This window comes from Stenella coeruleoalba, assembly GCF_951394435.1.
Source record: "Stenella coeruleoalba genome assembly, chromosome: 7".
Classification (NCBI taxonomy): Eukaryota; Metazoa; Chordata; class Mammalia; order Artiodactyla; family Delphinidae; genus Stenella; species Stenella coeruleoalba.
In genome coordinates, this window is record NC_137153.1 from 42,725,361 (window position 1) to 42,751,727 (window position 26,367).

Genomic DNA, 26,367 nt, shown 5'->3' on the forward strand with positions numbered 1-26,367 from the left:
TCGCAGGCTCAGTAGTTGTGGCGCATGGGCTTAGTTGCTCTGCAGCACGTGGGATCTTCCCAGACCAGGGCTCGAACCCGTGTCCCCTGCATTGGCAGGCAGATTCTTAACCACTGTGCCACCAGGGAAACCCCTTCCTTCCTTTTTAAGGCTGAATAATATTACATTGTATGTATATACCACATTCATTCATCAGTGGACACTTAGGTTGATTCTGCCTTTTGGCTATTATGAGTAAGGCTGCTATGAACGTGAACATGGGTGTACAAGTATCTCTTCAAGACCCTATTTTCAAATTCTCTTGGATACGTATACCCACAAGTGGAATTGCAGGATCATATAATTCTTTTTTTTTTTCTTAAAAATTTTTTTTAAATTTTATATTGGACTACAGTTGATTTATAATGTTGTGTTAGTTTCAGGTGTACAGCAAAGTGCTTCAGTTATACCTATACATGTATCTATTCTTTTCAAATTCTTTCCCATTTAGGTTATTACAGAATATTGAGCAGAGTTCTCTGTGCTATAAGGATCATATAGTTCTATTTTTAATTTTGGGGGCAATTGCCATAACTGTTTTCCACAGTGGCTACACTATTGTACATTCCCATGAAACAGTGTACAAAGGCTTCAGTTTCTGTACATATTTGCCAACACTTATTTTCTCTTCTCTCTCTCTCTCTTTCTCTGTTTCTCACTCGTAGCCATTGTAATGGGTGCCACATTGCCCTAATGATTAGTGATGTTGAGAATATTTTCATCTGCTCATTGACCATTTTTATATTATATTTGGAGAGATGTCTATTCAAGTCCCTTGCCCATTTTTTAATCTGGTTATTTGTTTTGTTAGAGAGTTGTAGAATTTCGTTATGTATTCTCAGTGTTACTCCCTTATCAAATGTAGAATGTGTAAATATTCTTTGGGTTTTCTTTTTAGTCTGTTCATGCCTTTTGATACACCAGTTTAAAGTCTTAATTTTTTCCTTTTCTTGCCTGAGTCTTTGGTGTCATATCCAAGAAATCATTACCAAATTCAGTGTCATGAAGCTTTTGCTCTATATTTTCTTCTAAGGGCTATATAGTTTTAGCTCTTGTGTTTAGGTCTTTAATCCACAATTTAGGATTCGATTAAGAAAAACTGGAGAGTCACTGAATAGAACTATTTCTTCTTGCTTGCTCGCTCTCTTGTTTGCTGCCCTTTTGGTCATCAGTCAGAATCTTAGTATTAAAAATGGTATGTAATAACACCATCAGGGGCTTCCCTAGTGGTGCAGTGGTTAAGAATCCACCTGCCAATGCAGGGGACGTGAGTTTGATCCCTGGTCCGGGAAGATCCCACATGTCACAGAGCAGCTAAGCCCATGCGCCACAACTACTGAGCCTGTGCTCTAGAGCCTGCGAGCCACAACTACTGAGCCCACGTACTGCAACTACTGAAGCCCACACCTAGAGCCCATGCTCCGCAACAAGAGAAGCCACTGCGATGAGAAGCCCACGCACTGCAATGAAGAGTAGCCCCTGCTCGCCGCAACTAGAGAAAGCCCGCGGCCAGCAATGTAGACCCAATGCAGCCAAAAATAAATTTTTTATATATATATATATATATAAAACCTGCCCGTGTTAAGCTGCTAAATATGACAAGTGTTGTACAAGCAGAATTAAATTCTTTTCTATCCTTTGAGATCAATAACTGTAGATATTTGTGTCATTAGGGACCAGCAGATTGGGTGTACTGGTTGGGAATGTTGGTGCTGTTAGGAACAATGACAGTAATGTTTGGGTAGGTGTGTAAGGGATGAAGTCGGTAGAATTATAGTTGTGTAGGACATAAGTATTATTTTTACACTATATTTTCTTTAAAAGCGTTTGGACGTGGCAGAGGGAGAGGGGCAGGAAGATTCTCAACACAAGGCATGGGGTAAGTCTTAGCCATCCTATTTTTGAAGTAATTAATTACCTTCTGTAGTTTAAAGAGACAATACTGAAAAAGCAAAATAACACAAATAAAATTGTATTGCAGTAGGCCTTAGAGCAGTTTTCTAGCCTTGGCTTTATTGACATTTTGGATTGGATAATAGTTTGTTGAGGTGGTGGGGTTCCCTTTACATTGTAGGATGTTTAGCAACATCCCTGGCCTCTCCCTACTAGATGCCAGTAGCACCCCTCCTCAAGTTGTGACAGTCAAAAATGTCTCCAGACATCGCCAAATGTTCCCTGGGAGGGAGGTGCACAGCCACCCCAGTTGAAAACCATTGCTTAAGAGAGTTATGTTGGTAAATCCAGCAATTATCTTTGAATGGTAAGTAAATGAAATGTTTTTGTTTTGTTTTTTTATGAAAAGCAATCATTTTTATCTTGAATTGTGAAGGATGAGTATATTGTTATTAAATAGATGGTATAATCAGTTATTTATTCATTATTTCTGGTTCTCTCACTTTTTGCTGTTATCCAAAACATTAGCTCCCCCCCGATCTTTATAAAAAGTTTTTAAGCTTCTTATAGAGGCCATAAGTAGATGACAGTCAAGAAAGGAAAAGTCCTTTGTTTCTCCATATCTCCAGGGCAGCACTGTTGGGGGTCACTGCCTTCAGGTGGTGACTCCTGCCATCTCTGTTTTCTGCCTGAGCTCCCTGTGGACAAAGGAAGGATGAAAACACAGGGAGCAAACTGGCCGGAACATATGAACGTATGTGCCCAACCCAGTAGCTTTAAACGATTTTGTGGATTTTGCTGTGTACTTTAAAAAATACTCTTGTGGTTCTTTTTGTCAGTGACACCCCAATAATGCTGAAAAAAAATTTTTTTAATTCTGTTGTGAAAATTTTAGCAGTGCTATTTAATTTGGCTCTAGTTAGACATCTGAATCGTGGGTATTGAGGATTTTAATTTAAAAAGAGGCACTGAACAAAACGTTTTCTTTTTATTTACATCCATCTAAACAAAAAGAATCATATACTTCTACTGTAAAAGGTTCAAATCCAAAATTGGATTCTGACTTCGGAAGAAAAGACCTATTGCCTATTTAAGTCTAGGCTTAGTTGGGAGGGGGTGGGTGAGTTTTTCATTAGAGCCATTACCCTGCCTAGAACTATTATAGGTCTCCACACTTGCTTTAGGATGCAGAGGACAACAACTTAGGGAAGTAGGAGCATCATACAAGAGTGTATGGAAGGTTCTAGGCAACCTCTGCTTTTCAGAAGATCTGCATTCCGATGGCAAGAAGAGTTGGCTGTAATTAAATAGGAGAAGGAGGGTGAAGTTTCTTATAGTGGTTCTTAGAAGGGACAGGGCTTGTTTCGGGGAAGATGATGTACAGTTAATTTTGTGATTTGCCTTTATTCTTTATTTCAAACCCAAGGACATTTAACCCTGCGGACTATTCAGATTCTCCATCTATAGATGGGTGTGGGACAAAACCAGTAGGTTGGGAAGCTGCTCAGAATGGTGCAGATGAGGGAACTGGTAAGTGTCTGTTCTCACCAGAGATGTACTTTAATTGTTTGAGCTCATAACGTACAAAGATGACATCAAAGTGTGCTGGTGGAGAAGAATGAAAAACAGGCAGCTGTCCTACCTCTGAGACTACTCTTAGCTGATTCTTACCTCCAAAGTTTCTCACTTATAAATCTCATTGACGATAAAGTATGTGGTTTACCCTTTTTGCACTCTGAAGAAGAGGCTGTAATAAATCTGTGTAAGGCAGTACAAACCCACACTCAAATCTCAGTGTCAGGGATATATAGAATTTCTTAGTGCAAGACTTGAAACAAAGTATTTACCATTCATAATGGTGAACACAAATTTGGCCAGATAAAGAGGTAGATGATGATAGATGGGTTTAGAGCAACAGTTGCTTTTGCAGATTTTTCTGTGTCCTGCAGTTTTAAGATTATTTCTTTACTGAAATTCACAGATAAATACTTGTTAATTGGCTTATTTATTTAGTAAAGCTCGTTTGAAGATTTTTTCCTGATAATATATATTAACTGTTGTGATTATATTTATAAAAACATAATTTGACACTTCGTGAATTATAACCCAAAATATAAAAGTATAGCTCAATAATTAGCTAAAAAAGACAGTTGCCACCATCACAGAAGCACAGCGAACTAGAAATCAAATATACTATCAAGAGGACCAACGAAAGTTATAAAAACAGTAATTTGAAAAGACTAGTATCAATAGAATTGATAAGTTTATTGTGAGACTTATCAAGGGAAACAGAAGAAACATATAATTCGTTGTAGGAATGAGAAAAGGAATATTGATATTAATTATCTTTATAATCTATTATAATTAATATTATAGCTATTAAAAATCATCAGAAGATACTTTGTCAATAAATTTTTTGCTAACATTTGCAATTACAGATTAATCTCATTCTTCAAAACAGCTGTAAAACTTTTAAGTCACAATATTGGAAATCAATTCAGTAGACTAGAAAAAGGCTAATGTATCATGGCCATGTTAAGTTTATACTTAATATTCAAGTTTAACATTTAAAAAATCAGATGACTCCTAGATATATACCCAAGAGAATGGAAGATACAGGTTCACATAAAAGCCAAATGTCCTTCAGTGGCTGAATGTGTAAGAAAAATTATCCAGATTAGTCAGATACATAGAAACAGAAGTAGACTGGTGGCTGTTGGGGGCTGGGAATGTTTAGGAGAAATGGGGAGTGGCTAGGAACGGGTGCCAGATTTTTTTGGAGCAATGAAAATATTCTGGAATAGGTAGTTGTGATTGTTGTACACCTTGTGAATATACTGAAAACCAATCAGTTCTTTGCCTTAGAAGTGTGGATTTTATGTTATATGAGTTATATCTCAATAAAAAAAGGATTATTCACCCCTTTAACAGAATAAAGGAGAAACTCCATATCATTTTGATAAGGAAAAGCATTTGACAAAACCCAACATTCATTCCCGATTTCTACAAAAGTCACCGCAGACCTCAAAATTAATAGTGATGTGTAGAATATTTTTCTTTTGTAACAAGATCAAGGGGCTTACTCTCACTACTCTTACCCTCTTACCTTTTTTTTTTTAAATAAAGGCAAAAAATTTAGTTGAACTGAAGAGAAACAGGAGTATTACTCTCATTATTTCTATTCACCCCTGTACCAGAGGTCATAAACACTGAAACAAAGATTGAAAAAGAAAAGAAGGGTAAAGGGAGGAAAAAACCTGTCATTTCTGGCAATGATATAAAAGAATCTATAGATAAATTAATGAAATTAATTAGGAAGCTTCAAACAGTGCAGATAGTTGACAGGTGATATTTCTATAAACATCAACAAAGAGAAAATGGAAAAAAAATTAGTGGCCTCAAAAAATATCAGATGCTTATGAAGAAGTCTAATGATGTGCAAGATAAGACTTCTAAATGAAAATATAAATTATAAAATCTTACAGTAAAATGTAAAATTGAGTGTTTGAAGAAGCATTAATAAACAGAAGGATATACCATTTATAGTAGTACAAAAACACGAAGCACTTAGGTATAAATCTGACAAAATATGTGCAAGATTTATATGTTGAAAATTATGCAACACGATGATAAATATCAAAGATGACCCAAAAAGGGAGCAAGATACTCAGTGTTTATGCATTGGAAGATTCAATATGATTGACATGTTGTTTCTCCCCTAATTGATATACAGGTTCAGTACAAGTTCATTCAAAATCCTAACAAATTTTTTGTGTGTCAGTAACTTGATTCTAAAATTTTTATGGAAAAGTATAGGTCTTAACATAGCCCAAACAGTTTTGAAAACTAACAGTGTTCAAAGATTCACACTCCTTGATTTCAAGAAGTTACCCTAAAGGTACAGTAGTCAAGACTGTGGAATTGGCAAAAGCACAGAGACAGATCAATTATATAATAGCAAATCTAGAAATAAACCCACAGATACAATTGGTTTTGGACAAAGGTTCCAAGGCAATTCAGTGGTATACATTATACTATATATAAAAAATAACCACAATTGGATAATAGCTCTACATGTGAAACCTGAAAGCACAACTTCTAAAGAAAATACAGGGCAAATCTTAGCCACCTTGGATTAAGCAAAAATTTCTTACGTAGGGCATAATAAACATGAGTCTAAAAGAAAAACATGGTTCTTCAGAAGAGAATAAAGAGAATGAAGGAGCAAGGCATAGTTTAGGAGGAAATATTTATTTAAAACCTCTATTTGAAAAGGGACTTGTATACAGAATGGGTAAAGAATTATCACAACTCGTTGAGAAGAAAACAAACAACCTAGTAAAATGAGCAATTAAAAATGAACAAAAAATGAAAAGTTGTGGAAATGGATGGTGATACTGGTTATATCACATTGTGAATTACTCAATGCCAGTTAACTGTACACTTAAAAAGGTTAGCATCGGGCTTCCCTGGTGGCGCAGTGGTTGAGAGTCCGCCTGCCGATGCAGGGGACACGGGTTCATGCCCTGGTCTGGGAAGATCCCACATACCGCAGGGCGGCTAGGCCCATGAGCCATGGCCACTGAGCCTGTGCGTCCAGAGCCTTTGCTCCGCAACAGCAGAGGCCACAACAGTGAGAGGCCCACGTACCACCAAAAAAAAAAAAAAAAGGTTAGCATGGTAAATTTTATTTACCACATAAACATTATTTTACCACAATACAAACTTGACATAGAACGGTATGTGCATTCTGTATCTGTGTCAGTTTTTTTGCTATAATATTTTACTGGAATTATGTGAGATGTAATCATAGGGGGAGACTGGGTGAAGGATAACTTCTTGTGAATGTATAATTATTTCAAAATAAAAAGTTAATGAAAAATGAGCAAATGATTTGAACAGATGCTTCACAAAGGAAGATATATGGATGGCAATAAGCACACAAAAATGTGCTAATCATCATTGGTCATTGGGGAAATACAAATTAAAACCACAGTAGGCTACCACCTTTCATCCATTAAAATAGCTTTAAAAAAACCTGACAGTTCCAAGTGTTAGTGAAGGTGACAGAGTAACTCGAACTCCTACGTTCCTGGTGTGAAAGTGTACATATACTATACAGTCTTACAATCCCAACCCTAAGTTTTTACTGAAGAGGAATGAAAACACCCACACAAAGGCCTGCATGTGATGTTTATAGTGGCTTTATTTATAACCGCCACTGATTTTTAAATCAGATGTTTGAAACAGAATGTTGAATTAGTCCATTAACTGCTATTTTTCTTTTTTCATATTCCTCCATCTCTTCTTCCTTCTCCTTTTGTCTTTATCTCTTCCCTCTCATTCCTCTTATTTTCATTTAGAGTAGCAGAATGTGTTCGATGCAAAATACAGTTAAAAGATGTCATCTGATGGAGTGCTGGCTATTTCTCTAGAAGCCTCACAGAATGGTATTGTCTTGTTGATAACCCAGAGTTCTGAGTCTAGCCCACAGCCTCATAGGCTCAGAAACCTGACTTGACAGGATAATAATCAAATCCATTCCCTAGAGTCAGAATCAAACATTACCCAAAATAGAAAGACTGAAGGGTAGTCAAAATGCTAATTTATAAATTTACTAAAAACATACCTTTTAAACAGATTGGAATGTTTTCTTTGACAAGTGGGAAGGGAACTTGGTGAACATGGGAATGAGAACAAGCATAATTGATGTAAATTGAATGTTCAAGATCTGTCTGGCTGTTAAGGTTCATAGTTGGACCATAGCAGTCTGTCATAGCATGGATTGCAGTAAGTTTCTTTTTCCTTGGACACACAGCATATACTTAGTTTGATGCTTTCCCTCCTTCGTTTAATTTGCTGACCAATTTCTCTTCTGATGAATACCTTAATTGTTGTGATATGTTAAAACCTTCCATTTTACATTGATCCACAGAACTGGCATCAAATGCTCAAAATGTAGCTCAGAATCTGCCAAACAAAAATTCTTTGGGACTCAAAGGTATGAATTTTTTTTTTAATTTCTTAGTTAAGAATCTGATAAAATGCTTAAAATATCTTCCATTTTTATCAAGGCTAGCTAATAAAAATTCATCAGATGAATGTTTGTAAACTATATTTCTACAACTGCTTGATAAAGTAATTATCAGCTTTTGATAATGGAAGTGTTTTTCACATTGGCCTTCAAGGTGACACAGATTTTTGCATCACTGCTGTCCTTTTTTCTGTAAGGCTGCCTTATATGTCCTTTTGATAGAGGGCTAACATCAAGTTAAACTGAACATAAAGCATACATCTCAAATTTATTGTTTTAAGCTAGAAATAAATTAATGTCATTGAATTTTTCTCGTATGTTTGATGTGAAGGTCTGTAGGTCTACAACGGGGAGCAAGGTCTTCCTGTAAAATTTTAATATTCCAAAATAAGATTTTAGGACCTGACTCTGTATTCTTCTGTATCTAATGTCATGTAGTTTTTCGAGTCCGTGTATCTAGGGTGGGTCACTGCAACAGCTTGACCTTGGCTACTGACACGGGGCTTCCCCTCTGTTGCTTGACATAACACCATACCATGTTGGACTTCTGCTTACAATTTCATACGTTGTCTTCTGCCTGCTTTTAAATGTACTCGGGGCTTTCCTGTTGGCGCAGTGGTTAAGAATCCACCTGTCGGTGCAGGGGACACAGGTTCGAGCCCTGGTCCAGGAAGATCCCACACGTCGCAGGGCAACTGAGCCCGTGCGCCACGGCTACTGAGCCCATGCTCCCTAGAGCTGCAACAAGAGAAGCCACCACAATGAGAAGCCTGCACACTGCCACGAAGAGTAGCCCTGGCTTTCTGCAACTAGAGAAAGGCTGCGCGCAGTAATGAAGACCCAATGCAGCCAGAAATAAGTAGAAATAAAATAAGTAAATGTACTCAGCTTCTCATCCTCTTCTACATGTCTAAGTTTGCATTTTAATTATTTTCATAATACTCCTCTCTAAGTGGTAGGCCAGTCTCTTTACATATCATGTATAAGAACGTGTGTTTTAAATTAGTATCACTGAATTGTACACTTAAAAAATGATTACCGTAGTAAATTTTATAAGTATTTTGCCACAACTTACACATTTTTTGGGGAAAAAAAAGGATGTTCTGAACTTTAGGTTAATTTTAATATTTTATAATTTTTTGTAATGCCTCATCATTGTTTCTCTCCCCTGGAATATCCCTTCTTTTTTGTGTGTTTTTTTTAAAAAATATTTAGGGCTTCCCTGGTGGCGCAGTGGTTGGGAGTCCGCCTGCCGATGCGGGGGACGCGGGTTAGTGCCCCAGTCCGGGAAGATCCCACATGCCGCAGAGCGGCTGGGCCCTTGAGCCATGGCCGCTGGGCCTGCGCGTCCGGGGCCTGTGCTCCGCGGCGGGAGGGGCCACAACAGTGAGAGGCCCGCGTACTGCAAAAAAAAAAAAAAAAAAAATTCATTCATTTATTTATTTGGCTGCACCAGGTCTTAGTTGCGGCATTCGGACTCTTAGCTGAGGCATGAGGGATCTAGTTCTCTGACCAGGAATCGAACCTGGGCCTCCTGCATTGGGAGCACAGAGTCTAACCACTGAACCACCAGGGAAGTCCCGAATATCCCTTCTTAAATATCTGTTCAGATATTTTCCAGCCTTCAAGGTTTTTGCTGTGATTCATCTTCCCCATAAAGTTTCTCTTAGCATTCTAGCTTTCCATAACTTTTTCATCCTGTAAATTTCCAGTGTATTAATCAGATTCATGTAATTTATATATCATTCAGTAATATACTACCCTGATCACTCCCTAAATTTTTACTTGTCTTTTCAGTGAGATATGACTTTGGTACCTAGCATCATGCTTTCTTTACATGTAGGCTTTTAACCCAGGATTAGTTGGTTGATGATTGATGATGAAAGGTTCCTAAGGAAAATTCATCATAAATTGTTTCCTGTTATAATCTTAGTTGCTTTGAAGGTGAAAGTTTTATGAATGACTTGAGGCTTTTTCTATTTCTTGACTAGAGTGTTCCTAAATCTGCTTAGAATGAGGCTCAGCTTTTTATAGAATTTGTAGTCTTTAGAGTACTGTCTCCTATGATGAATCTGACAGCATGAACACAGGGTAAGTTGGATGGAGGTGGCACCAAGACCACTATGTACCGGCCATCTTTGAAATTAGTCCACTTGTAAACTTTTAAAACTACGCATGTACTTAGACAAAAGTCTGGAAGGAAATATAGTAAAAGGTTGGAGATTATGTATAAGTACTTAAGAAAGGCACTAGTTAGTACTTAAGAAAGGAAGATGATATTGAATTATAGGTGGATGGCTTGTGTTGGATTCATTTAGCTTTGTGTACAGTGTGCTAAGAGGCCTGTGCAGGGGTCTGGAGATCCAGGTTCCAGTACTGATTTCTGACTGGGACTAATTGCACCTTGTGTTTCTTCACTTAAAACTATTAGTTTTTCTGCTTTCGTTTATGAAAATATTTTAATTCAAAGAGATGTTTTGGGGGCACATAAATTGATAGTTGTTTTGTGACATTTCTGGAGAAATTATGGAAACCATTTAAAGATATGATAAATTAGCCAAAACAAAGGATCAGATTGTCAGTTCAGATATTGAAACCTGGGACTTCCCTGCTGGAACAGTGGTTAAGAATCCGCCTGCCAATGCAGGGGACACGGGTTCGAGCCCTGGTCCGGGAAGATCCCACATGCCGCGGAGCAACTAAGCCTGTGCGCCACAACTACTGAGCCTGCACTCTAGAGTCTGCGAGCCACAACTACTGAGCCTGCGTGCCACAACTACTGAAGCCCGCGCGCCTAGAGCCCGTGCTCCGCAACAAGAGAAGCCCCCGCAATGAGAAGCCCATGCACTGCAATGAAGAGTAGCCACCGCTCGCCACAACTAGAGAAAGCCCACGCACAGTAATGAAGACCCCATGCAGCCAAAAGTAAATAAATAAATTTATTTTAAAAAATATTGAAACCTTTATCTATCAAGCTTTACTGTTATTTCAAGGATACATGCAATTGAGAGGGACAGAAGAGCAGGGAGTTCTTCCCTGCAGTGCATATGCCCTGTGATCCACAGCATAGGTGATGTCTCTAAGTGGTGTGTGTAGGTTTCTCACACAATAGAGAATGTTTTCAGGTTTGAAACATCTCTGTTTTATAATCACAGAGTAGCATATCTGGGGTGGTATTTTACAAGGAGCCATGCTCCATAAATCCATAGATTCTACTTTTGTTTGCCATGATCAATCTCAAATTAGGGACATCCTATTGAAAGCATTCCATAGAAAAGGACTCTTTTCTTAGGTGACACCATCAGTTTAGTTATTAGGTTATTGACATGATTCCAAGGAAGTTAGATCTGTTCATCTGCCTTTTTCCTTCAGGGGTATGCCCTTCCTTTTCCCACACACAAACCTCATTGTAAGTCAGATGCTCAACTTATTTCTTCCCATTGAAGGAACTGAAAACATTCACAGTCCCACTTCATGATTTTGGTTATAGTTAGTATCTTGGTGTGCTTCCTTTTAAAAGCATTTTATCTGGGTATGTGTTTGCACGTATGCTTTAAAATAATGGGAGGGCTTCCCTGGTGGCGCAGTGGTTGAGAGTCTGCCTGCCGATGCAGGGGACGCGGGTTCGTGCCCCGGTCTGGGAAGATCACACATGCCGCGGAGCAGCTGGGCCCGTGAGCCATGGCCGCTGAGCCAATGCGTCCGGAGCCTGTGCAGTGAGAGGCCCGCGTACCGCAAAAAAATACAAAAAAAAATAAAATAAAATAATGGGAATATACTTATACAGAATCGCTAAGCACTAGTGTCAGCATATCTGAACTCATGCTTTTCTTTAAAGCATTTAATTGTTTTATATATAAATGATTGTTCTGTAAGAATTGTTTGAGCACATATTCTGTACCTGCTTATCAGGAGTTAATAGCCACAGACTTTATATGAATAGGACTAATGTTTAGCTTTGCTGGAGACCTATTAGGAAACCATACAGTGGAACTAATATAAAAAGCATACTTCTCGGGTCTTTCCTGATGGCACGGTGGTTAAGAATCTGCTCTGAGCCTGTGCTCTAGAGCCCATGAGCCACAACTACTGAGCCCAGGCGCTCTAGGGCCCATATGCTGCAACTACAGAGCCCACATGCTCCACAACAAGAGAGGCCACTGCAATGAGAAGAGTAGCCCCTGCTCACCGCAACAAAGCCTGCGCACAGCAACGAAGACCCAATACAGCCAAGAAAAGAAAAGCATACTTCTCTAAATTTGATAATCCACCTGAAATGAGGGCCCAAAGCAGAGCTGCCTTATACTGAATTGTGTTCTCTTTTAAATAATATATATCATAAGGAACTCCTTGTTAAACATATTTGTTTGTGCTGTGCCATACTTTCTTTCTTAAGGCAGAATTGCTTGGATATCATCCAAAAGCAATCTGAGACATTGCTTTTGAGTTTTTGTGGATAGTACTTAGCCAACTTGCATTTGAAAACATGACTGATTTTCTTGAGATAGATTAAGAGCCTCATATTTCTTGGATTGTAAAGTATATTGCTGATGGTATATGTGATATATCTTGTGCCGTACACAGTAGAGAACCACTTGGAATCAGACATTATTTGACTTTGTGGTGTAAACTGTGATTGTCAACAGGGGCCTGGAAGAATTCTGTGGACGAGTGGACAACGGAAGACTGGACTGAAGATGTAAGTGTTTACACTTACAATCACAGACTTCTGTGATTACCATGTTTTTTTTAGCAGATGCTTCTCAGAAGGAAGTTGGTGTTTTCAGGTTTTTGCGAAACTTGGTTTTAAAGCAACCGTTTAAAGATGACCAGGTGTTGGGGCTTCCCTGGCAGTCCAGTGGTTAAGACTCTGTGCCTCCAGTGCAGGGGGCACAGGTTCAATCCCTGGTCAGGGAACTAAGATCCCACATGCCATGTGGTGCGGCCCAAAAAAAAAAAAAAGACCAGGTGTTAAGTAGGAGTGACATCATTTTTTTTCTCTATCTTTGTTTTATTTGGCCTGATAACTAGCTGATGCTATTATCCTGGCCTGTGAACGATACTTACTCTTTATAACCTTTTTATTAAAGGAGGCAGTCTATGTTTGGGGTTTATAGTTGAAATTAACCTGAATAAATCATTCTGGTTCTAGGCCCAACCAATTCCCTTTTCAACTAGACTGGCTCTTTTTGTATTCATTTATTCCACAGACATTTTTGAATATACTGTACTAGCTTCTGGGTAGTGTTGGTCTCTAGGTTCTGTGTTCAGCATAAGATATCTTAACTATTTTTCTGTTTCACTCTTAAGGCCCAGAACAAAAGTATGTACATGTTAGTTACAGCTGACATTGGAAGGGAGAGAATAAAGGGTTTACAAGTATTGACCTTCAAAGTTGCATAAAGTGATCCAGACTTTGAGATTTTATTTTTCTTTTTGAGATTATTCCCCCCTCCCCATTTTGTACTCACAAACAGTTTTTAAAAAGAAACAAAAGTGCACTTGTGCTTTCTTTCTTTTTAGCACTATTTTATCTGACTTGTTAGGGAATGAGCTGGGTAGGGCATGAAAAAGAAAGATGCTCATTTGATTGGAATTTGGGAAATTTAGGGTTTTTTATTTTCTTCTGCTACATACTAACCATAAGTCCTTGGGGTATGATGTCAGCAGGCTCTCTGTTACCTGTAATCTGAGGAGACTGAGTTAGATGGGTGGCTATTAGAATCAGTGGAGGGATGGTACCAGTGATGATAGGAAGTGAGAGTGAGCAGCCTGTGGACACCATACCTTATTTCAAACAGAGCTGTCCTACTTTTAAATGTTTTGTGTTACTAGAATTTTTGCTAAGAGTTTGTTGGGAGAAAAAAAGGCTTCCAGAGCTAAAAGCTTTATATCTCCTTGCCTGTTGTCTGGGTCAGTAGGCAGGTTAGAAAGTCAACAGGCTGTCAGAGGGCAGATGACCCGTATTCAGATTCTAGCTGGGTTGACCTGTTGACCTCAGATGAGGCATCTTTCCTTTCTGAGCCTCCTATTTTTCATCCCCAAAATGAATATCATAATAACTGTCATGCCTAACTGATGGGATTTTTCTGTGCTTCAGATGAGGTCTTACGATGTAAATCTGCTAACAAGCAGTTCAAATGTACACACATATAGGCAGTAATATTCTGCTGTATAGACCATATTGAATCACAATATAATTACTGAAAAGAATTACAGTAGGGAATTTGGGCATCTTCTTTTCTCGGGAAATATCAAAATTACTTCAGAGTTTTCTGACATATACAAAGTAATGGTGATTGAAAGGTGAGTAATTTAAAATGCAAATCCTAAATTCCTTCTAGAGCTTAGGAGAAGAAAACTGCAATTTTCTGTACTCTACCAGGTTAGATAGGATTTCAGTGATAAATGTAGTTCTCATTTTCCTTGAACTTAATATTTTCAAGGCTTTAAATCTACTCTATTGTTACTTTTAATAGAATTACTCCTTAATTGCTTCTGTCTTTGTCTTAATTTAATTTGTAAGATTCTTTAAGGCAAAAATGGATTCCTTAGAATTCTTAAGATACTACCTTGGATTAGGGTGCAGCATAGCATAAGCCTTTCTTGTTGAAACGGTATAATCAATTCAGCACTTTTGTTTTTATGGAGAATGAACATCTACTGTCTGCTCTGCCCCTGCCTTAATATCAGTGTCTTAGGAAGTCTGATTTTATGCTGGGTTTCAGAGTTCTGAGACATTTAGCATTGTTAAGAATTACAGCAGTCTTCGAATAGCATTTTCATTAATTTTTCACATTATGTCATTAGATCAACAAAATCGGCCTTTAAAAGCCCATGCCCCACTTTGAAGACATAAAAAGAGTCTGCCTTTCAATAATGTCAATTGAGGTTTCAAGAAATTTTATCCTGTGTGCCTTAAAACAATATGCATGAATCTCAACGCAATTATGTTGAGTCAAAAAAGTCAGACAAAAAAGACTGTATGTTTAAAAAAATTCCACTTAAAATTCTGGAAAATACAGCCTAATCTGTAGTGACAGAAAACATACCGGTGGTTTCCTGGGGACGAAAGTGAGTGCTCAAGGAATTGATTACACAGGGACAGGAGCAAACTTTTAGGGTAATAGATACGTTCATTGTCTTGATTTGGTGATGGTGTCACGGAGTATACATATGACACAACTCATTCAGTTATTCGGTTTGAATATTCGCAGTTTATTGTATGTGTTATACCTCAATAAAATTATTTTGATAAAAACAGTAAGGAAATCTATGACTAGTAAACCTATTACTAATAAACAAAATACTAAAACCATCTGTGTTTGGGGAAAGAATGTCAATTATTTTGCCTTTCAAACTTTCCTACTCCTTTTTGGAGTTTATAGTAACATTAGTGGTGGTTTTTATTGGTGTTCTCATTTTATATAATGTGAAGTAGAATAGTGAAACTGGGACTTGAACTATGGCACAAGGGTCTGGCTTTACTACTTCACTTTCTTGTTTCACTGATGTGGAATTCTTTTGTGGGATTATCAGTCTAAATTTATCTTCACCATAAGAAAATTATGTGCCATAATCACTTGTATATTTCTTTTCCTTTGACCACCTTTTGGGTGAACTAGAATAAGAGTACCAGTGACTAAAAATTGTCAGGAATTTGATACATTTTGATTAAAATAAGATTAAAATACTTTTAATCCTTTCATAACAGCTTTCTGAAACAAAGGTCTTCACTTCCTCATCTGCTCCAGCAGAGCATCTTGTCACACCTGGGCAAAGGTAAACGCTTTCCCCCACCTTTTGTTTTTTAGTCAAAGCATAATTGAAATTTCTTGTCTCAGGAGAGTTGTTTTCTTCCTCAGATCTCTTTCTGTTTTTTACCCTTTTCTTGACTCTCTTTCTGTTTTTTCTCTTCTTTGTGTGAGACTTTTATTTTATCCCTAACTTACTTGGTGAGCTGACAGAGCCTCCATCATTTCCTAATTTGTTGTGATCAGTGATGAATTAAAATAGCGATTATGTTTGTGTTAGAATTTGTGACAGAGATAATGTTAAATCTATTTAATGGTTCTTTTTTTACTTTTGTAAGCATACTGTTTTTGACAAATAAACTTAACAGAACTATCCTTTGGTTTCTTCATATAATACCATTTGTTTAGATCTTCTCAGGGTAGTACAAACTTCTCATTTTATATGGGTTCTACTAGTTTTAATCTACTGATTTCATGGATTACAGAAAAGGAAGGAGCTTTTGGGGTAATAGAAACATTGTTAGAAGTGTGCAGAATTGAATTATTGAAAAGCATTTATTTGCATCCTAAAAACCTTTGATTATGGTTTCAAAATGCAGTGATCTAGAAGGATGAGAGCCTTGATATATATGACATCTGAGCATTGAAGACAGTTTTGAGCCCAACATGCTCAATCTCTTGCTAAATGTGATGGTTATAAGACTTCATTATAGGGAAATAAAAATGATCAAAGGTTATGTCTTGCAATATATTTTGTGAATTGCTCAGAATTTCTCCTTAAACGGATATAACTTCTGCATTGTATTTAGTACTCAATGAATTTGATAGGATCATTTTCATTTAAAAAATAAGAAATGGACCTTTTCAGTGGTTATTTTTCAGAAGACAGTGCTGGACTGTTTTTCATGCATATGTCTTATCAATCTTTTGGAATCGAACTTGGTTCTGGTTTTTTTAGTAATGGAACTTTTAAGATGGGTCATATGTAATATAACCACCATGGATTTGTATCCCTAGAATTAGTCTGTCATAAGTTAGAACAGTAACTTGGGGTCCAAAGTACTAGATCCCATAACTTCAATCCGGTTATGGGAACATGAGAGTTGGTAGTGGATAAGGAGAGAAACTTCGGCCTAGGAACTTTGCTATATATCACAAGTGAGTTTTGAATTATTTGACCTTCCAGAATCCGCCTCACTGGCATGGTGAGAGTTTCCGTTAGGAGAACTGCCTGGGAACTGGCCTTTAAAAAGACTTAATGGAGCAAATTATCATGTTAGGTCATCCTGTGGAGAAATTAGTGGCTCATTCCCATGCTAAGTAGTATATTACTTGGAAGATCACTTCTTCCTCATGCTTTCAGGTTTTAAGACCATGATTCTCAAATTTGGATCTCTGTCTTTCTGGGGACATTATAAGAATCCTAGTTAACAGAGTATTTGTTAATACATTGTGCATTTTTCCCTAAATATTTAAGAGAGAAATTATATGAGATTTATATAAATGTAAATATATTATTGGATAGAATGCAGAACTTATAGGAATATTTATGATAAATGTCAGACTGCTTCAGTGGTCTAGTACGGCTTTGGTCCTCATTCCTCAAAAATATGGATTCATTCTCCTTTAGGGAAGTTTAAGAGAGACTGGTTTCAAGTGATAAAGGGAGCCAAATATTCTAAAGAAAACAAGCCAAACTTGAGAGAACTGTTTAAGTGTACTCAGTTGCTCCAGGTTTTCAAATCACTTGTCATTGTGCCATTTCTGTGGAAACATCTTAATGCACCTTTTTGTTTCTCTTCTCTGCAAAGCCCTGTTTCACTCTCTGTGCCTTGGTATGCCTTTTTGGGGAGGAGGAGTGTGTGGCGGATGATTGATTCCCTGCTTTTGGCTCCCTTAAACTCCAGTTTCCAAAGGTTTTCGTCACTGGGATTATTTTTAGCATGAACTTATTACTTAATATTGACTCCCTTCTCAAATTCATTTTTTTGGTGAGATTTGCCTGTGACTCATTCTTCATTTGCTTTTTGTCTGCTTAGTGTTGATCTGGTAGCCTTGCTCCAGAAGCCTGTTCCTCACAACAGTCAAGCCTCAGAAGTCAACTCCTTTGAAACTTCCCAACAGCAGGGCTTTGGCCAAGCCCTTGTCTTCACAAATTCTCAGCACAACAGTCAGATGGCACAAGGGACTGGCAGCTCCACTGCTGTCAATCCCTATCCACCTCAGAGTCTGGTAACTCACTTTTATTTCAGTATGGGATTTTAAGGAATGTACCCATGAGCAAATGTATTCTAGAATGACACATGCCTTATGGTTATTTTTTACATATAAAAGTTTCTACACTAGATCTCAGTCCAGAAAACAATGATGTGATAATTTCCAAGCACATATCTGATGATGCCATGTGGAATTCAACTACTGAGTTTTCTGGATGAAGATAAAAATACTTCTTTATGATTCATTGAATTATGAATTAGTTTAGTTATAATCATTTAGTTAGGCATCCTTCTTACTAATGATTTTTTTTTCTTGGATTTTGTTTCAAAGTCTGTCTCTGTACTTAAGATGTTAAATTTTCATTTGTTTTCCAGTTTACTTAAATGCTAATGTTTGTGAGTATTGGCTTGCTAATATGCAAGAACAGTTTTTTCTAGGTCTGCCTAGGTTCTTATATTTTTTTCATTTTTATTTGTTATTCCTAAAAATTATGTAGTAGAGGCCCTTAAAAATTTAAATGCGTTTTCAATGGAACAGTGTCATCTGTTGCTGCATATATGACTCTGGCTCCCATAAGAATTAAACTCCCATCAGAAAGAAGTTCAGGAACCTTTAGTGAAGCATATGAAGATAGGTGATGGGAATAAAAGAGCATAGAACGTGAAAGAATGTAGCTGCAGAATGGTGAACTCAAGTCCCTGTCCAAGTGTGGGCAGTTCTGAGTTGGCAGAGGGGAGGTTGGAAGGACTATAAACACAGATCCACAGCTTTCCCTAGTGACAATTACTTTGGTTCATTCTTTGCTGTGTCTTACCTGAAATCTACAGTTGAAATGGAATTTCTTATGAATACGATATATGATAATCACCCTCTCCCACTTGACTCAAAATCCTTTGCTGTTCCCTAAAAAAATGGAGAATTGAATATGTAAACTTTTCATTGCTGTCTTCTACTCTACATAGTCATGTCATGTCAAGTATAACTGGCTTGGGAACTTGACATTTTTAGTGCCATTGTTGATAGTGTTTGAGAGGGTATCAGTGCTTGAAGTCGGACAGGCCCAAGGCAGGGTGCTGTCTCTGTTTTGAGAGGGCCCAGTAATACCCCTGAGTTTGATTGAACCATCCAATTTCTTTCCTCCATCTGCCACTGGTATACTGATGTGATGTCCTTGCTGACTTGCTGGAATCATAGTCAGGCCACTGAGAGCGTAGATAAGACGTGAGTTGAGTTTTTGTTTTTGTTTCTGCTTTTTACAGCATCCCCCAGGTATGTTGCTTTTTGTTGTGGACAACATCTTGAGAAACTGGAGTAAGAATTGTTTGTTTAGCATATTAGAGCAGTGGTTCTCAACCCTACTGTACTTTTTTTAAAAAAAAAATATTTATTTGGCTACATTGGGTCTTAGCTGCAGCACACGGGATCTTCACTGCAGCATGCAGCATCTTTCATTGCAGTGCATGGGCTTTTCTCTAGTTGTGGCATGTGGGCTCTAGAGCGCGCAGGCTTAGTTGCCCCACAGCATGTGGGATCTTAGTTCCGCAATCAGGAATTAAGTGTCCCCTGCATTGGAAGGTGGATTCTTATACCACTGGACTACCAGGGAAGTTCCAACCCTACTATACTTTTATAATCATTGGAAAACTTTAGTTAATAGCAACATTAATAATGATAATAATAATAAAATTATACCAGATTCTACACAAGACCAGTCAGAATCTTTGGGCTTGGGCACTTGTGTGTGCTTATGTATATGTGAGTGCATGTGCACAAGTGTACCAATAGACACATTTGTAAACTGCCCCCATTGATTGAAATGCATAGGTGGAATTAAAGTCCTGTGCTAAGTGTTACCTAAAGCAAGGTGCTAGTCATTGATGCAGTGATGTCATCGTGTTGTGAAACACACAGAAAGTGCGTTAAGATTAAATGCTGAAACAGGATAGAGATTCGGTAAGAAAACAGAATAGAAGCATCATCCAAGAAGCCTTTATTGAGCAAGTAGGCTTGAGCTGGGTTTTGGCGGATTTATAGCAACATAAGAGTAGTGTAGCGGGCAGCATGAGCACAGAATCAGGAGTAGCAATAAGTAATGTTAGCACAACTTTCTAATAGAAGCAGATTCTGTGTTTGATGTGCAATAATTGCCCACAGCCTAGTTTTGGAGAATTTGGATATCTTTAGAACAACTGGGATAGATAGTCCATGCCTTTGGGAATTGATAGCAGAAATAATTCTGCTCTCTAGATCTGACCTCTTGATGAAATGCAAATCATTTCTATTTTTAACCTTTAAGATGGTTATGGAAAGGGTTTTTTTAAATTTTTTTAATATTTGCTTGTTTACTTATTTATTTATTGACCACACTACACGGCATGTGGGATCTTAGTTCCCCTACCAGGGATCGAACCTGTGCCCCCCTGTAGTGGAAGCATAGAATTTTAACCACTGGAATGCCAGGGAAGTCCCTGCAAAGTTATTTTTGACAAAGGACTTAACCTTTCCAGAAACTGAATGATCGTGATAAGTAAAAATGCAGTTGATCTGCAACTGTATGTTGTTTAGTCATAGGCTTTCATTCGCATTGGGAGCGTATTTGGTGTAGTTAGTCATCTAAACACCTTGTAATAAACACAGCAGTGTCTAGGGAATCTGCTCAATACACAAATACCACCTGTGTAATTCATATCTGATTTTAGAATACAAACTTTTTAAGTAAGTACTGTGACCTGCGTCTGATCTTGCCGGGTGACCCGATGGCTGATCTCTCTGACTAAACCTATTAAAAACATTAAAAAGTTAAAGACTGTATTTTGTTTTTCAGGCTTGTCTCTGTCATTTTATTCATGGTATTTCTCTTTACTTTAAAAAGAGTAGTATTGTGTTTGTGAACTTGTGACATCACTTTTTAAATAAAAATCAATTTCTTAAAGTATAGGGCAAATATTCCCCTTCCCTCTAACCTCTTTTTAAAAATTATTTATTTATTTATTTTTGGCTGCGTTGGGTCTTTGTTGCTGCGCACGGGCTTTCTCTAGTTGCCTCGAGCGGGGGCTACTCTTTGTTGCGATGCACGGGCTTTTCTTGTTGTGGAGCATGGGCTCTAGGTACGCGGGCTTCAGTAGTTGTGGCACGTGGGCTCAGTAGTTGTGGCTCACAGGCTTAGTTGCTCCACGGCGTGTGGGACCTTCCCGGACCAGGGATCGAACGCATGTCCCCTGCATTGGCAGGTGGATTCTTAACCACTGCACCACCAGGGAAGCCCCCCTCTAACCTCTTGTATCAGAATCAGGAAGGACTGTTGGATTTATGTAGTCAGATCTTGTAATGTTTTCATGTAGTATTTACTCAGATGATTCTTACTAATTCAGAATGTTTTAGGTTATAATTTTTTAAATCCTTGTGAAAATACATGGTGTGTTTTAGAGCCTGTTGTAGAAATTCTGTATCGCTGAGGACTTTTGCTTTTCTTTCCCTTTAAAGTCATCCGTCCTTGGTTCAGGATTTGGAGAGCTCGCACCTTCCAAAATGGCAAACATCACCAGCTCCCAGATTTTGGACCAGTTGGAAGCTCCAAGTTTGGGCCAGTTTACCACCACCCCAAGTTCACAGCAGAATAATACAGGTCCTCCCACAACCGCTTCTTCTTGGGACCTCAAGCCCTCAGCATCCCAGTCCTCAGTCCTTAGTCATTTTGGTAAGTGTATTTTGGTAAGTGTGGTGGTTTGCCCCTAGTGAGGACATGCCGAACATTAGCAGAGCAGGTTGACTTTTGCACACTAATGTGGATTTGACCAGACATATTTATTTTTTAGTAGAACTTCTGCAGAGTTGCTGAGTTAAATCAGTCAGCTTGGCATTGTATAAATACCTGCATTTATTTGTTAATATTAGTAGTAGTAGTAAGTACATACCTTGACGAGATGTGCAAAAACATGGAAATATTCATGCAAATATAAGGAAACAACACTTTGAATAAATGCCTAGACAGATTTTTTGAGCTTTATTAGAATAAGAAGGTGGAATGTGGACACCACTTTAAATCACATCCTCTGGTTGCTTTCTGATTCTAACACATGCATGTATCCACCATGATTTGGTCCAGCCTTAATGTCTGTGGTTTATAATTTAAAGGCATCATGTGTAAGTTGGATGTTTTCTAAGCTGTACTCCCATAGATTTTTTGACATTAAACCACCATTTCTCACCAACACACACATGCCACAATAGCAGGGGGTTACTTTAACCATAGGGTCAGCTGTCTGGTTTATGTTTAGGGTGTATTGAGAGACATGGAAGCACATTTCTCTGCTGAATGAAATGGTTTACTGTTACGGAAGTACCTGAGACTACTCTAGGTTTGAAGTCGTGTCTACCAAGGAATTCACTAAAGATTCAGTGCCCAAGGTTTTTACTGGGGGACTTGGTTACATGGGCACCCTCCACCTAGTACAAACCAAAATTGTAGAATCCCAGAAGGAAAGCAAGTATTCAACATAAACCACATTGTACAAATAATCGAGGAGCAGAGAATCCCTTTTATCAGTTAGAGTGTAGGCATCCTTTGTCTAGAACATACCAAAATTCCCTGTTCCCAGACAGAAGCTGAGAGCCCATCTGCAAGCTGGCATTTCTGATGGCAGCTATAGGCCTCCTATGTATGTTAACTTTTTTCTGCACACTTAACAGATGAGTGGTGTGAGTTTTTAGATTTGAGCATGCTATTCCCATATTCTTTAAAAGCCTGTCTTCTTTGTACATGCCTCTAATATCAAGCCAAAAGTAGATTCATCTATGATGGAAATATACTAAGTCATGGGATGGCAAACCTTCAACTGGATTTGCCACCGTTTGTGTAAGTACACTTTTATAGGAACACAGCCACAGCCATTCATTTCTGTTTTTCCTATAACTACTTTCAATCTACAAAGGCAGAGTTGAGAATTTGCTAACAGAAGGCCTTCAGAGCCTAAAATATTTACTGTCTTGTCCTTTGCAGAAAAGGATTGCCAACCTCTATCCTATATGGCAGAGGTAGCTTTTCAACTCAATGATGGAAAGACGGTTTATTTCTGTTTGGTAACTGGCTGGAAAATGAAGTTGGATCCCTAACTCCCACTCTTCAGCAAAGTGCCAAATGAGTGAAATACCCAAACATAAATAATGAATCTAGAACAATAATAGAGAAAAACATGGGAAGATTTTGATATACTCTGTGTGAGGTAGACCTTTCTAGATATGATAGGAAACACCATAACCAAATGAAAAGGGAGACAACCTATGAAAAAAAAATTTGTATCATAGGCAGAGGGCTAACTTCCTTAATATAAAAACTAACTAAAAATCAAGGAGACCAACAACGAAGTAAAAAAATGGTCAAGAGAGGGTATGGACAGAGTTCATAGGCAAAGAAAACTTACGTGTATGCAATGATTTTTAGCCAAACATATCATTTTTTTAAAAAAATTTATTTATTTTTGGCTGCGTTGGGCCTTCATTGCTGCGCGTGGACTTTCTCTAGTTGTGGCAAGCGGGGGCTGCTCTTTGTTGTGGTGCGCTGGCTTCTCATTGCGGTGGCTTCTCTTGTTGCGGAGCACAGGCTCTAGGCGCACGGGCTCAGTAGTTGTGGTGCACAGGCTTAGTTGCTCCGCGGCATGTGGGTTCTTCCCGGACCAGGGCTCGATCCCATGTCCCCTGCATTGGCAGGCGGATTCTTAACCAATGAGCCACCAGGGAAGCCCTGAAACTTATATCATTTTAATTTGTGTCTTTTCTGCCATTTTTCCACCAATCAAACGAAGAAAGATAAAAGTGTGGTATTACAGTATGTTAAAAAGTTTGTGTTCTGTCTATGGATAGGAATTTTGAAGTGTTTGTCAAAATTTAAAATATAGTCACTCTTTGAACCATCAACTGTATTTTAGCAATTGATCCTACAGATATACTTGCACTTGACCAAAATGTCTTACGTAGAAATATATTCATTGCAGCATTGTTTTTCATAGCAAGAGATTGGAAAACCTAAAAGTTTATTAATACAGTACTGGTTTTAAAAATCAATACCTATGTATGATGGATTACTTTGTAATCATGAAAATGAAGTAGCTCTTTATACGTTAATGTGGAACAGTCTCTGAAAACTAAATGGTTTGCGAGGAAGCAAGATATATGTGTGTGTGTGTGTGTCTCTATGTATATATACTGAAACAGTATATCTGAAGATATTCAAGAAACTGGGTACTGTGTCTGCTTCTGTGGATCAAATTTGGGGATGGGGTGGAAGGGTGATTTGTATTCACATCACATTCATGTGTATTTTTGTACCTTTTAGATTTTGTAATATCACATATGTTACTTACTGAAAAAAATCAATAAAATAGTTTTCAGAAGTTAATATAAAACACCTATTCCCCACCCCATATGCTTTAGCATAAACTGAATCTCCTCTCTGCATAAGACATTAGCTACAAACCCATTCAGGTGTTCTTTTCAATCTATCATATACCAGTTGTTAAACATTATAGACACACGCACACACCACGTTTGGGATTCAGCTAGAAGACGGTTGGGAGAAACTAGTGATGACAGCAACCCTTCAGCATCAGTGCTGGTGGAAGAGGGAGCTGTGAGCTCATGTGCCTAAATGATTGATTGTTGCCCCCCACCCCCCCACCTTCTTAGACTTCAAATCTCAGCCTGAGCCATCCCCTGTTCTTAGCCAACTGAGCCAACGACAGCAGCAGCAGACTCAGGCAGTCACTGTTCCTCCTCCTGGGTTGGAGTCCTTTCCTTCCCAGGTGAAACTCCGAGAGTCAGCACCCAGAGACAGCAGTACCTCCACTGTGAACAAACTTCTGCAGCTTCCCAGCATGACTGTCGAAAACATCGCCGTGTCTGCTCACCAGCCACAGCCTAAACACATCAAACTCCCTAAACGGCGAATACCTCCAGCTTCTAAGGTGGGTCTTCCATCGTGAAGTCACAGTCCCAAAGATGGACGTATTTTAACACTTAGTTCCTGTGGTATTTTCAAGTACATAGTTTACTGCTTTATGAGGACTCAGTCATTTCTGAGCAACTGGGCTAATATAGAGGGAATGGGTTTGTGCTAAGAGACAGGGACTGTGCATTCAAATTACAGGTCTGGCTCAGGAAATCTGATGGTCTTGTGTATTTAACTCAGGACCTGCTTTTCTTACGTATTTAGCTGTGTTCTGTAGACAGAGGATGAGTGGTTCGTTGACCAGGTAATGCTTTCATTAGAGGCCCCTCTTCTTCAGTCATCCTTCACCACAATCCTCCCCCCTCTCTTTGCTCAAAGAAGCAGTTGGTGGCACTGACCATTGTCCTGTTAACTTTTTTTTTTTTGTCCTGTTAACTTTTTAATTTTTCTTTGCTCTGTTCCTTTCTCTCTCTTTAAAAAAAATCATCTTCCTTTTTCCTTCTTTTCAGCCTTTCACTCCTTGTTCCTCAGGCCTGCCCACAATGCCCTGGGAACCCAGTGCTTGTTAGCTTTGTAGGCCTTGGGACTTGGAATCTCTGACCTCTGTTGCTGACATCATGGTTTTGCTTTTTCAGATCCCAGCTTCTGCAGTGGAAATGCCTGGTTCAGCAGATGTCACAGGATTAAATGTCCAGTTTGGCGCCTTGGAATTTGGATCAGAACCGTCTCTCTCTGAATTTGGATCAGCTGCAAGCAGTGAAAATAGTAGCCAGATTCCCATTAGCTTGTATTCGAAATCTTTAAGGTATACAACTTCCTACTTCTCTCTCCGGTTTTGACTGAGTTAAGTCCTTTGCAAAGTAAAACAAAATAGAGCCTAAGAAATCACCTGGTGGAGAAAAGACACCCTGTAGTGATGGGTTTGTGCTGTCATCACCAGTATCTAATTACAGAACATTTCTTCCATCACCCTAAAAAGAAATCCTGTGCCTGTTAGCAGTCACTCCCAATTTCCCCCCTCCCCCATCCCCTGGAAAGCAGTAATCTGTCTCTGAATTTGCCTGTTTTGGACACTGCACATAACTAGAAAAAAATGCAGTAAGTGGCCTTTTGTATCTGACTTCTTTCACTTAGCATCGTGTTTTCAAGGGTCATCCATGTTATAGTGTGCATGCATTTTGTTTCCAAATAATATTTCATTTTGCAGATACATCACATTTTGTTTATTCATTCATTAGTTTATGGACATTTGGTTGCATCCACTTTTTGGCTATTATAAATCATGCTGTGTGAAAATTCAGTTAAAAATTTTGTGTGCTTTAATTTCTTTTGTATATATACCTAGGAATTGCTGGATCATATGGTAACTCTCATATTTAACCGCTTGAGGAACTGTCAAACGTTTCCCACAGAGGCTGCAGCATTTAGATTCCTACCAGTAGTTTATGAGGGATGCAGTTTCTATACATCTTCGTCAACACTTATTT

The 26,367-nt window shown here is 38.4% G+C and overlaps 1 protein-coding gene across 14 annotated transcripts in view; it reads left to right on the top strand.

Annotated features, from left to right (window-relative positions):
* UBAP2 (ubiquitin associated protein 2) overlaps positions 1-26,367 on the top strand; it is a 115,786-nt gene that overhangs the window by 69,083 nt on the left and 20,336 nt on the right. For 8 of the 14 annotated variants that reach the window (XM_079926150.1, XM_079926145.1, XM_079926155.1 and 5 more), the window contains exons 7-15: positions 1,864-1,918; positions 3,359-3,462; positions 7,868-7,933; positions 12,613-12,665; positions 15,681-15,748; positions 17,760-17,952; positions 21,421-21,634; positions 24,619-24,896; positions 25,516-25,685. In XM_079926150.1, coding sequence (XP_079782276.1) covers positions 1,864-1,918; positions 3,359-3,462; positions 7,868-7,933; positions 12,613-12,665; positions 15,681-15,748; positions 17,760-17,952; positions 21,421-21,634; positions 24,619-24,896; positions 25,516-25,685 — 1,201 coding nt within the window. Of the gene's footprint in view, positions 1-1,863; positions 1,919-2,148; positions 2,300-3,358; positions 3,463-7,867; positions 7,934-12,612; positions 12,666-15,680; positions 15,749-17,759; positions 17,953-21,420; positions 21,635-24,618; positions 24,897-25,515; positions 25,686-26,367 lie in introns of those variants that run through there. The other 6 variants (XM_079926156.1, XM_079926157.1, XM_079926146.1 and 3 more) reach the window with 5 other exon arrangements.